The 12,880-nt window shown below is 37.7% G+C and overlaps 1 protein-coding gene and 1 pseudogene across 1 annotated transcript; one reads left to right on the top strand and one right to left on the bottom strand.

The window, feature by feature from the left end:
- Window positions 1-1,058: 1,058 nt before the first annotated feature.
- On the bottom strand, window positions 1,059-2,987 carry LOC145059048 (cation/calcium exchanger 1-like). Its single transcript, XM_079006913.1, has one exon. The coding sequence runs from the start codon at window positions 2,797-2,799 to the stop codon at window positions 1,168-1,170; it is 1,632 nt and encodes a 543-aa protein (XP_078863039.1). The 5' UTR covers window positions 2,800-2,987; the 3' UTR covers window positions 1,059-1,167.
- Window positions 2,988-9,994: 7,007 nt separating this feature from the next.
- Window positions 9,995-12,584, top strand: LOC145059717 (pyruvate kinase isozyme G, chloroplastic-like; annotated as a pseudogene).
- Window positions 12,585-12,880: the final 296 nt, after the last annotated feature.

Raw genomic sequence — 12,880 nt, 5'->3', positions numbered from 1 at the left:
GGTGTGGTGACATGTCGTCGGCATAGCCCTATTTTTAGCGACGACAATTGTAGTCGGGATAGATGTCTACGCCATAAACTGTTATTCTTGTATATATAACTACCTCATGCAAAAATAAAAAAATAAAAAATAAAAAAATTCAACATCTCATAGCGTCACTCAATACAAACATACTTAAATAAACTTAATAGTTAAATATATAAACAAAAATATTAAATTCTAGAATTCTAAATTTTATTTATTCTACCAGCATAAAGACAATTGTTTAAAAATGGGAATGTTGAACAAGTGTGCATGAGAAGACAGTTGGCTACTTTCACGGTTTCACCATAGATCCTGTATATATTATTTAATAAAAATCCCATACACTATTAATGGTGGGTCTCAGTGGACCACTTATCTTGTATTAAAATCTTCGTCGACATGAAATTTGGATCATTGATGATGACAAATTTGGTGACTTCGATGTTCAGCATCTATAAATCAATCACAAAACAAATTAAAGTGATGCTATATATAATTTGGCATTGGGTTCGAATATTTGTTGTGCCCGGCTTTTTCAGCATATATAGAATGCTCCGTACTTTAATAAGAGTTTTAAGTTCAAACCTTAGTAATTAGTTTTACCTTTTTAAGTGGGTTTATGCCAATTTTCTTCACAGAAGAACTTTGTCTAATTCAAGTATGTGTGACAATGGACTTAAACTCACGAACTCTTTCGGTTAATTGGTCAGATACTACGATCACGAGATAAAACCTCATGTATTGATGGAGTTGGACAATTTGATTTCAACCTCTCTTTATGCCACGTGTAGTATTCACTATCCATCTTCAGTTCACATGATCACCTACCCATTTGACTTATCATATTTTATACTAGTGTGGTATCAAACAAAAATCTAATTCAGATTGTAAGATATTGAAGTAATACTATTTTAATATATTAAGTAATATTTTATGTTAGATTAAAATATCTACAGAAAACTGTAGTTAAGTTTAAAAAGAAAATGTCAAAGTAGGTAAAAGTTGCTCAAAATATATTCAAAAAGCATACAACAAACCTTCCTAATTCAGTAATTCACATTGCATTCATTAGACTATGCATTACACTTAACTACAAGATACAAATAAAATTCTCTAATGATTACATGATATTGTTACTTATAATTAAACACTGAGTAATCCAAAAGCCCTAGCAATCTTTATGGACAAAAAACACAAGTATATCACCAAGAGTCCACCTCCGAGTGTATAATCAAGTCGCATCTCTCTTTTTGGCAAAATCGCAAGAGCCCAAAGCAACCCAATCATCAGAAACCCGATAGTTTCACACATATCAGGGTCTTCTGGAATGAGATATGAAGCAGGATAATTTGACCTTGTAACAAGAACAAACGATAACCCTAAACCAATAAGAACATTAAACAAAGGTCCAGCATAACACCCTGACATGGCAATCTGTGTCCCATCTGCTCCACCATACATAGCCATAGCCACATTAGCTGTAAGATCACCAATGGAGTTCCCCCAAGCTAGAATAGTGAGTCCTATAACTGAAGGGCTTATTCCTATTATGTTCCCTAAGCATTCTAACAAAGAGACTAATTCATCAGCAGTTATGTATGTCCAAGTGACACTCATTAAGAACCCTAGTGCATACCAAAGAACCAAACACTTTTCTGGTGGGTTTCTACTACTTGTGAACGCAAATGTACATGTTCCTAAAACTATCCCAGTTGACCCTGCAACAAAGTATATCACCATGCTAGAATTTGAGCCCAGTATTTCCTCTTGTGTGTTCCAAATTAGAGCCACCATTAATGGTGCTAATGTCGCTGAAATCACAAGAAGTGGCTTGGACCATCTCTCTTTTGTTATCATTGGTATTGTAAGCCTTCTGGGCAAGTCAAATGGCACGTTAATTACATAGAAAAATGTGCCGATATAGCTTTTTTGCATGTTGGATACAGCTTGTTCTTCACAGGGTACATGTGTTTCTGTAACATGTAGAACGTTTTCTTCGTCAACAGAACACAATAATGGCACTCGTGTGTCCTGATCTTTATCAACAGCATTAAGTATTGTTTTCTGTTTTTTCATGGTGTTGAAATGCATGTAGGAGACGAGTAAGATGTAAATAATGTAAGTGGAAACGAAAAGAAGTGATGCCCATAAGGTGATTTTTCCGATGATGATGATTGCAAGGAGATTGGAGAGTGTGAGTAGAAGAAAAACAACGTCTCTGATGAAATTGGGTCTATCAAGGATGACGACTTTCCGATGGTATGTGATTAATATGCTGATAACACCGACGACGACGGTGGAAACGAAAATCCCTCCACCTAAGATGCTGTTAAGACCGATCTCTCCGCCATCGCTGGTTCCGGTGAAGGCGATTATGCTAGAGAAAACATCCGGTGACCCGTTTCCTAATGGGAGCAAAGTGGTTCCGGCGATTGCAGGGGAGAGATTGAGCGTTTTGGACAAGTGTTCGACTGCAGGGCAGAAGTATTCCGACGCTGTGTTGCTTAAAATATAGAACAGAACAACGAGCCATAGAAGTAGCAAAATGAAACCCAGTTGAGGAAACTGTGAAAAATTACAGTAGAAGATTTGTAGGTAATTGATGTATCCGTTTGGGTCACACCCGGGGTTTGTTTTTATATAATTGCATTTGGAGATGGTGGAGATTTGTTGGTGGATGGCGGTGCAAGTGGTGGTTATGGTGTCGCCGGAGGAGGTTGCGGTGGAGGTGATGATAAGGAAGAGAGTAAGTTTGAAAATGGAGGAAATCGCCATTATGGAGGAATGTTGTTGTAGGGGCAGTGATGAAGAAGATAGAAGAACTGCATGATTTCAAGGTTAACTTGCAGAATGATATTTGAATTATTGGAGAGGATTTATGATTTTATGGTCGAGGATATGGGCACAAACTTATTTCACGTATTAATGGTGAATTTATTGACCAAAAATCAATGGTGGTGTTTAAAAGATACTATATAAATATAAGGGAAATGATTATGATCACTTTTATACGAGACCCACTTTTATACGTGAGCCAACAAGTGTATATATATTTGGACTTTGGTGTTTGGAAAAGCCAAAATTCGCTTTTATGATGAGTTTGAAGTCGACGAACTCGAAAAGTAGCACATATTATAATGACTTTTAATGTGTGTTTTAACTTGGCACGTTTAATGGAAAACGACTTTTGAATGAATGTCTTCATCAAGCACAAACTTCTAATGAGAAAAAAAAAGGAGTTGGAATTGTGTACCATCATTTACTAGAAACACGTCGATTAAAGCTATATTTATTTATTTTAACAAGTCAAATGAGTTGAAAAGATTGTAAGTTCACAAAAACACACCAAACCAAAGGAAGGGAAAAAAGGTCCGGCACCAACCATACACAAGCCAAAGGCAACACAAAGCACCACCAGCCCCAAACCAACATAAATAACCACTAAAAGGCAAAAGGGGCAAACCCAAAAGGAGGTCAAAATTTGACAAACAAAACGAGGGAGCCAAAACAACAGCACATATAATCTGTTAAAACAAAAGCAAACACCCAACCAAGCACTTTAACCGCAAAAAAATCACCGGCTAGCCAAGAAAAGAAGCAATAGAGACATCACCAATTTGCACTGCACAGCAAAAAAAAAACCTACAAAGAAACACACGCCACAAGGCAACCCACACAAGAAACCCCGCAAAACGAACACTAAAAAAGTGCCAAATATTTCAAACACATTTAAAAAAAAATAACTGCCCCAAGTGATACACACCAAACACACGTGTGATTAGGGGTGTCAAAAAAACCCGAACCCGATTAACCCGACTCGACCCGAACCCGAATAAGGTAATTAGGGTCGGGTTTAATAGGGTCAAAACTCTTAATCGGGTTAACCCAACTAACCCGAATTATTATTAGAGTCGGGTTTAGGGTTGATTTTTTCAAAACAATTCGGGTTTGGGGTCAACCCAAATAACCCGATTAAGAATTTATTACCAAATTTTTTTTACTGCGTTGAATGACATGAATTCAAGATCTCATGAGATTTTACAACTAATACATATTTCTTAATTAAACAAACCAGATAGTAAAATTACTATGTATAGAGATGTTTAAAATGACATAAATTTCCTCTCTTCTTAATGCAGTACGGTTGTGTTGTAATAATTTTACGAATTTTATTCACTGTTTATGGTAAAAAAAAAAACTCCAAAAATTCATATCCAATACCAACTTTACATTTTAAGTCCATATACATGTGAATTATGTATTAAAATGGCACAACATAAATTCATCTTACATTTCAACTTCAACCCGACTAACCCGATTAACCCGACCCTACAAACCCGAAACCCGATTAACCCGAACCCGACTAACCCGTACCTTATTAGGGTCGGGTTTCAGGTGAATAGTTTTTCTAGAAAAACCCGACTAACCAGACCCGTTTAACCCGAAACCCGATCAGGTTAACCCGATTAACAGCCCTATCATGTGATGCAATGAAGTACACCCTAAGACACTAAAATATGAAATACCCTGCCCATCCCTACACCCCACTCATAACCTTAGAGTGATGTGTATGGGGCCGTTTTGTCCGTTATTTCCAGTGTGGACACTCATTAGCACCGTGGTAACGGGATGACCACCGCTCTCAGGCGGCGTTATGTTATCCCTCGTGGTAATTTGAATAGTCCATATCAACATGTACTAGATCCATTAGTCATTCACTTGACTCACATAAACATGTGATCAATGAATTATTCATAATTTTTCAATGACCAAGATTCCCATGCATCACACAATTTGAATTGCTTGACTCCAAGTTTCTGTCTAATTGAAACTTGGTTGTAACACCGTAAATTTTCAAACAAAATTTTCTTTTAAAAATCACATAATTCTCATATCACGTTTCACGAAAACTCCATATAAATTTAGTTACAAAAACACATCTCTATATTTTTTTAATAATAATAATCCAGGATCCTCAAATCATAACTCATTCTCTGGTGTGTACAATCGAGTCGTTGCCTTCACGCGATTCTGAGAAAACCTGAAACACATAACACATAACACGGTAAGCACGAAGCTTAGTGAGTTCCTCAAAATACCACACACAACACATTAGTCACTCGAGGCTATAACTCAATAAGACCCTCTGGTCAATGTGTCTCAGTGGGACCCTCCGGTCCCACAACTCAGATGGACCCTCCGGTCCCTCAACTCATCATCTCAATATAATACACAAAAAGAATAACACAAGCAAATAGCAGGATATCTCATTACACAACTCATGCACATAAAACCCTCTAGTCACACATGAAAATTACCACTCAAGGTAAGTATAGTGAGAAGACTTACCTCGGATTATGAACAGCCCCTATAACGTTGTTGCTACGCACCGGCCTCTAACTTTGAGTCAAAACCACAATTAACCCATTTAGAAACTAAGTCCAGACTCTCACTCATTAGGTCTAAAGGAAGACCACTAACCAGCCCATTAAAAGCCTAAAATCCATTGGGCCCACCAAGGCCTAATAATAAATGGGCTCACCCGATGCCCACTCTCAAAACTAAATGGCAAGCCCAACACAAGGGCCCAAGGCAAAATTATAATATTTCTTTGCTCGTAGTCTCTAATTCAAAGGCCCAAAGATTTAGGCCCAACCCTCACGGCCCATGATAAGATCCAACCCAAAAGCTCACAGTGAAGTTACGCGGGGTGTACCTCTCTTGGTACGCTCAGCGTACTCACGCATGCATGAAACTGATCGGGGACTCCAACCCAGTACGCGGGGCATACTGGAACTTACATTGGGCGTACGTCCAGTTTTGCTTTAGTCCATTCTCTTGGTCTTAACACGTTAAGACCTTAACTCAATTCTCATATCTCGACTCCCTAACATCTCTTACTCCATAAAGTCAGTGACTTTAAGCCTTTGCATGGCTGATAAGGTCACAAACACATAAAACTCTTATTCTCTTAACTCAAAATGCTCAAATCTCATGCATGGGTTGATTCTCACGTTCAAGACCTCATTTTTATGGATCCTCACCACTAGAAACACTTAAAAGGACAGATAATGAGCTCTGGAGTGCAACAACTCATAAAGCCTCAAGCTTTGGGACCAAAATCCCTAAAATGGACCATATCATGCACAAACAAAAAGGATGGGAAAGCTTTGAGCTTTATACCTCCAAATGATGCTCCAACCACAAAAAAGCTCAGATCCAAAGCCTGGACTCCATCTCTATTCTATTCTATTCCATGCTCCTTCTTCACTCCAAAAATTCCATAATAACACTTATAAGCTCACAATGGTCACACGAAAGCTCAAGAATGAGGATTAGGGTTTAGGGGGGGTTTATTGAATCTCATTCTTTATATAGGGATACTCCTCTTAATTAAGGTTTTCTTCTGTGCCTGGTACGCCCAACATACCCTCTGGTACGCCCAACGTACTAGGTGGCTCAGCTTAAATGGCATGCGCATGAGTACGCTAAGCGTACACACACGTACGCCCAACCTACTCCGCTACCATCAATTTCAACAAAAGGACTTACCTTGCCAAATCATCAAACTGTCATCGCTTCCTCGACATAACCCCGATTCCCACGAACCTCATACCCTCGGATAGGTGACAAGATGCCCTAAGCTCCTAGCAACTCGTCATAACCCGAGACTCCCTCATGCCCAGTTTGCAGCCCATGAACCCTAATCACAGACGATCAGAAACAGGATGTTATAATTCTCCCCACTTGAATCAGATTTCGCCCTCGAAATCGTTCCTTATCAACACATAGATCAAACTGATAACCCGAAAAGCACCACCGAAAGGACCTCTTATCATACAACAATCTCTTCCAAAGACACCTGATCCCAACAGGAACTCCCGACCCCGAAGAAGGACAGACCCATCTGCTGCTGCAGTACTCGATCTGACTCTTTCAGGACTAGAAAACTCTAGTGGTCTGTCTCCCTGCCAGACCACCCTCGCAAAATATCATGATAATCTCTCATCGATTAATAGACTATAAGAACACTCTGCCAACTCTGATTCTCTAATCGATCCCGGTCGAACTCAATAGGAACGGAAAAGTAATAACCCATTAAGGACACACCGCCTGAACCACTATCAGAACTTATCGGAAAAAATAAATCCCAAAAATCTGACCTCAAACGCAAGAAAAGACTATACTCACTTGAAAGCATCCTCTGACACCCATAGACATAAGCCCTAGCTTCCTCTCAGATTTTCCCTTCAATATTGAGCACCAGGTCAGCTCCCGACCCAATAGATGAACCTCCAAAGGCTACTCATTGCAAACCAAAACGTCTCACCGACTTCCTTCTCACGATAACTATCTCAACTCATCGCGACACACTAGTCACGAAGTTTTCTTTACCCCAAGCGAATGCTACAACTCATCTGAAATCATCTCACTTCCAACCTTAATCATCTACACCCACTGGTTCCATGCGTCTCGCGAGTATTCTTGTACCAACAAAATTGACCCAATCCGGTCTAAGAAATCAGATGAAGATCAATATCCCCCAAAATGAAACCCATCTACAAAACCGAAACCTTATCTCGCCAACTCGATACACGAACGAATCCAGAATCAAGCTTGAGAGTCTGATCCAACAGGAGAATTGGAACCACTCAATTCCAATCTGGTACTCAACTCATGACCTAAGATTCACGAATTTAAGCACACACCTTCTCCCCAATTCCTTCCGATCACGACAATCCCCACTCAACCTGGGATATATCAATTTCCTAACTGACACGAAGACCCTCGTCTCACCCTTGGTTCGGCAACCAGGCTCCCAAAGACTCAAACGGTAAGGCTACCCAAGCCTAAGAACTCCTCTGCGCCATACTCTAGCTAGTGAATACTACACCCCCCCCCCTCCCGGCAGAATAGTATTCACTCTTATCGACTACCGAGTGCTACGGTCTCTCCCGTAGTCTTGCGACACTCTCTCACTGACTAATGAATACCACGGCTCCCCGCAGTATCACAACCCACTGCCACTATCCAGTGAGTGCTACGGCTCCCCGTAGTATCACAACACACACTCTCTCTAATCAGTGAGTACTACGACTCCCCGCAGTATCACGACACTCTTTTTCACTGACTCATGGATGCTACGGCTCTCCATAGTCTTACAACACTCTCTCACTCACTGACTCATCATGGGCTCACTCCACGGTTTCTCCTGATAATCCCAAGCGAATACTTCCACCCATATCCACTTGCTTTCTTATCACCCCATAACCTCGTTATCACACATCACCACACCGAGTTCACCAACTCATGCTCCACAATTCAACATAGATAGGTTCTTACACTTACCCAGCTTATGCACTACTACTCCTGATGCAAATTCTCGTAATACAGGCACTTATCTCAACACAGGTACACCCTTAGACAGTCTCGCTCTGGGGACAATTAACCGTTGGGTTCCCACTGGAATAATAGTCACTCGATACTCCACTTACAACTCAAATCTCAAAATAATTCAAAATTTTAGGGCGTCATACTCGGATACCCCAGTACACTATCACAAAATCTCATGATGTCTTGTCATGTACACTGATCTTCCACTCGCACAGCTCTGAACCTCGAAATACTTCAACTCACAACTTGAACACACGGGGAATTGTCAACGACTGAAAACATGTTGACAAAATCCGAAGCTCCACCTTTTACTGATCACTGTCCAAAGGAACTACTCATACCGACTCTAAAATTGGTCAACAAACCAAATGTTTCCCTCTTCTGGAGTATAGATTACAATCTATACCTATGCCTGCAAATCTCAACTATTGCACCCTGCCTCATCCACCAATAACCCAGGTCTCAAGTTTCCGCATCGCAAATCTCCATAACCAGTTCCTTAACCGCTCTTGAATGAATCGCTGATCTTCCCAATTGACTACCCAATTCTCCCCTACTTAGGGTTCGAACCATCACCAGTGGGCATACTAACAATTTACTCCATAGACTGTTCCACCAGGTACATCACACTTGACTCATAGAACATACCATGTAAACACTCAATGATCTTCCCGATGGAAACCAAGCAACTCCAAATATCCCGAAACCCATACAAAACCTCAAAATCCTCCAAGCGCGACTGCCTCTAGATATCTCGAAATCTCAAACCGATATTTCGCCGGACACCTCAACTGTTCCGAAAATCCTGACCCTCAGTCCGGAAATAATGCACTATCACGCACCATAACATGGCATTTGATTTACTTCGTTGTCATCCCTTCCCATGTATATTTCTACACTCCAAATCTCCACATGTAATCCAAATACTCTTTAGACTTTAACATCACTTTCATGTGTGATATTGAATAATGAGAATCAAGCAATCAGTTGTAATTATATGTTGTGCCGATAGTTTTAGGATGAGTGGTAAAATTCGATTAATTTAAGGATGTAATAGACCAAATAAGGGCATGTAGGATATTTTACTCTACTTTGACAATCAGTTATGTTCCAGATAGCATGAATATGAATATTTTAAAATTATAATTTGATCCTTAAATGATTATATAATAATTTGTAAAAGTGGGTTGGCAAAGATTAGAAAAGGTAAATTAGTCTACTAGAACCGGTAATAATTTGCATTAATGAGTTAAAACTTAAAAGTAAATGGAAGTTGTTTCATGTTTTTCACTGTGATGTGTTGTTATTTCGGTGGAATTGTTGGGGGCTCTTACAACTCGGTTATATGACAGCAACAAGAATTTAATCATTACCACTTTGACCTGTATAAGTGGCCTTGCATCTGCTATGGGAGCTGCATTTGAGAAGTCAAACAATGTCCATTTAATATACCTTCCATCTATGCTTAAGTTTGTAAGTATATGCCTGGTTTCTTTAAAAGCAACTAATTTTAATATACCTTGATATTTCTTGCAGAAACATGTCACACGGAGATCATGCATCACATAATACAGGGATGAATATGGCACGCCTTAACATGTCGCATGGAGATCATGCATCACATCAGAACACCATTGATATTGTCAAAGAATACAATGTTTAGTTCAATGAAAAAGTCATAGCTATAATGTTGGATACTAAGGTATGCATTTTGTTTTCATCTCTAAACTATTAAGCCCTGAATCAAAGAGATGAAAAGTACATATAAAAGTATTCATTCTACTATTTTTCATATGAATCATGTTGCTTTAGGGACCTGAGGTCAGAAGTGGAGATGTAGCTAAACCAATTCTCCTTCATGAGGGGCAAGAATTCAATTTAAAAGAGGAGTCAACACAAACAACATTGTCAATGTAAATTATGATGGTTTTATAAATGATGTTGAACCTGGTGACATACTATTGGTTGATGGTAAGATTACCTCATTAACACTTCTAAAAAAGATACAAGTGACAAAATTTATAAAATGTTATATATATATATTCCCTTGTATAAAGGTATTTTTTTTCTTTTTCTTGAAGGGGGATGATGTCATTAGGTGTTAAATCCAAGACTGGAGATTTAGTAAAATGTGAAGTAATTGATGGTGGAGAATTGAAATCAAGGAAACATCTCAACGTGCGTGGAAAAAGTGCAACTTTGCCTTCAATAACAAGTTTACTTTCATCCTATTTTACAATTAGTTTAAAATTATTTGTTAATTTCATTGAATTGTGAATTTGATTCTGTTTACAGATAAAGATTGGGAAGATATAAAGTTTGGAGTGGATAACGAAGTTGATTTCTATGTTGTTTCCTTTGTGAAGGATGTTGAAGTGGTTCATGAGCTGAAAGATTATCGGAAAAGTAAGGTTTCTTTGTAAATTATAAAATAATATTTCCTTTTATTTTTATTTTAACTAAGCTTCTAGAAAATGTATTTTGTAGGATGCAATGCAGATATCCGTGTGATTGTAAAAATCGAAAGTGCAGACTCAATAGTCAATCTTCCTTCCATACTTTTTGCATCTGATGGGGTTAGCATTTTAATTTCAATGATTTGATTTAACTCCATTAATATTATTATTATTATTATTATTATTAATATTAAGTTTTAAATATTCATGTATTAAGGCAATGGTTGCACGTTGTGACCTTGGAGCAGAGCTTCCAATTGAAGAAGTTCCTTTATTGCAGGTAAACTTGATTTTAATAAATAATAACCTTGAATATTTGTTGCTAAATTTACATAATTTTATAATTGATTGTTGTTTAATAAATAGGAAGATATTATTAGAATGTGTCAAAAGTTGCAAAAAAATAGTTATAGTAGCAACAAATATGTTAGAAAGCATGATTGATCATCCAACTCCAACAAGAGCTGAAGTTTCTGACATTGCAATAGCTGTAAGACAAGGTGTTGATGTTGTCATGCTTTCAGGTGAAACTGCTCATAGAAAGTAAGTTTTATGGATTTATTATTAATATCATCAATTTTATTATCTGTATTTTACTAAATCATTAATTTACTTTTAACATTCAACCTTATCTCAGTTTTTCACTAAAAGTTGTGAAAGTTATGCACACTGTGGCGTTAAGAATCGAGTCAAGTTCGCGAGTCAACTCGAACTCGATTTCTCTTTCGCGTCACTTGGTGTACAAGGTATGCACTAATAGATGAATATTTGAAATTTGGAGTGCAAGGGTAAAATGGTCATTAAGTGTATTTTATAACTTTTGTAGAGCCATATGGGTGAAATTTTTGCCTTCCATGCTGCAACAATAGCCAACAATGTTGCTACTCCTATCATTGTCTTCACAAGAACAGGATAAATGGATGTGATTTTAAGCCATTGTCTCCCTTCCTTAACTATCTTTGCCTTCACAAATGAGTGAGTCTAAATTCTCATCTTTCTATTTTTACTTTGAATAATGAGTAAATTACACGAATGGTCCCTATGGTTTGGGGTAATTTGCGCGTTTGGTCCCTAGCTTATTTTTTTTAACTCGGAAGGTCCCTACTGTTTGTTTTTGTTATACGCTTGGTCCCTACCGTTGTTATGGTTACGCGATTGGTCCCTGTCTTACCTAAAAATACTATTATTTAAATAGAAAAAAAATGGTTGGATAGGTAAGATAATGTGAGGGGGTGGGTTTGGGGGTGTGTTTATTTAAATAAATTAAAAAATCACAGACAAAATAGTCTTTTTAGGTAAGACGGGGACCAAACTCGTAACAAAAACAAACAATATGGACCTTCCGAGTTAAAAAAATAAGTTAGGGACTAAACACACAAATTACCCTAAACCATAGGGACCATTCGTGTAATTTACTCTTGAATAATTTACCTAATTATAATAGAAGTGAAAATTGCTTTGTATTTGAATCACATTGCTATTTAACCCTAAAAAATCATAAATTTGTGCAGAAAACGTGTTAAGCAGAGACTGATTCTTTATCATGGTGCGATACCAATTTATATGGAGTTTTCTGATGATGCTGAGGAGACTTTTTCAAGAGCCCTAAATATTTCAGGAAAGAGCTTTTTGGGTTGTCTTTATTTCGAATTGTTGATTCAATACCTAATTTTATTAACAACTGAGCTGTTTTCTTTTATAAATCCTTAATGTTTACTCTTCCCAATAAAAGAAATTAATGGGAGGTGTTGATCTCTTCAATATCCAAATCCTTTAACAACTCACATGATTGTAATATTTATTTCTTTTTGTTGTGAAATGAGTAAATTGAGATAATCCAAAAGGAACTCAACTGATATTTGTTTGAGACATAATTATTTGAGAGGTTACATATCAGGTTTGTTATAGTTCTTGATGAATTATTAGTTTATATTTCGGTGTTGAACTCTAATTGTAGTATCTTTAACCTTTGTGTATAAATCGATGACTTTTAGTTTTCTTGGAAG

Source organism: Lactuca serriola, chromosome 6, assembly GCF_051521515.1.
Source record: "Lactuca serriola cultivar US96UC23 chromosome 6, Lser_US96UC23_V15, whole genome shotgun sequence".
In the NCBI taxonomy this organism is placed as follows: domain Eukaryota; kingdom Viridiplantae; phylum Streptophyta; class Magnoliopsida; order Asterales; family Asteraceae; genus Lactuca; species Lactuca serriola.
Note: the sequence above shows the minus strand (reverse complement) of the source record. Positions and strands in the feature narration are given on the sequence as shown.

Excerpts from the sequence above, each read along its gene's own strand:
- LOC145059048 (XM_079006913.1), bottom strand. The coding sequence starts at position 2,799 with ATGGCGATTTCCTCCATTTTCAAACTTACTCTCTTCCTTATCATCACC.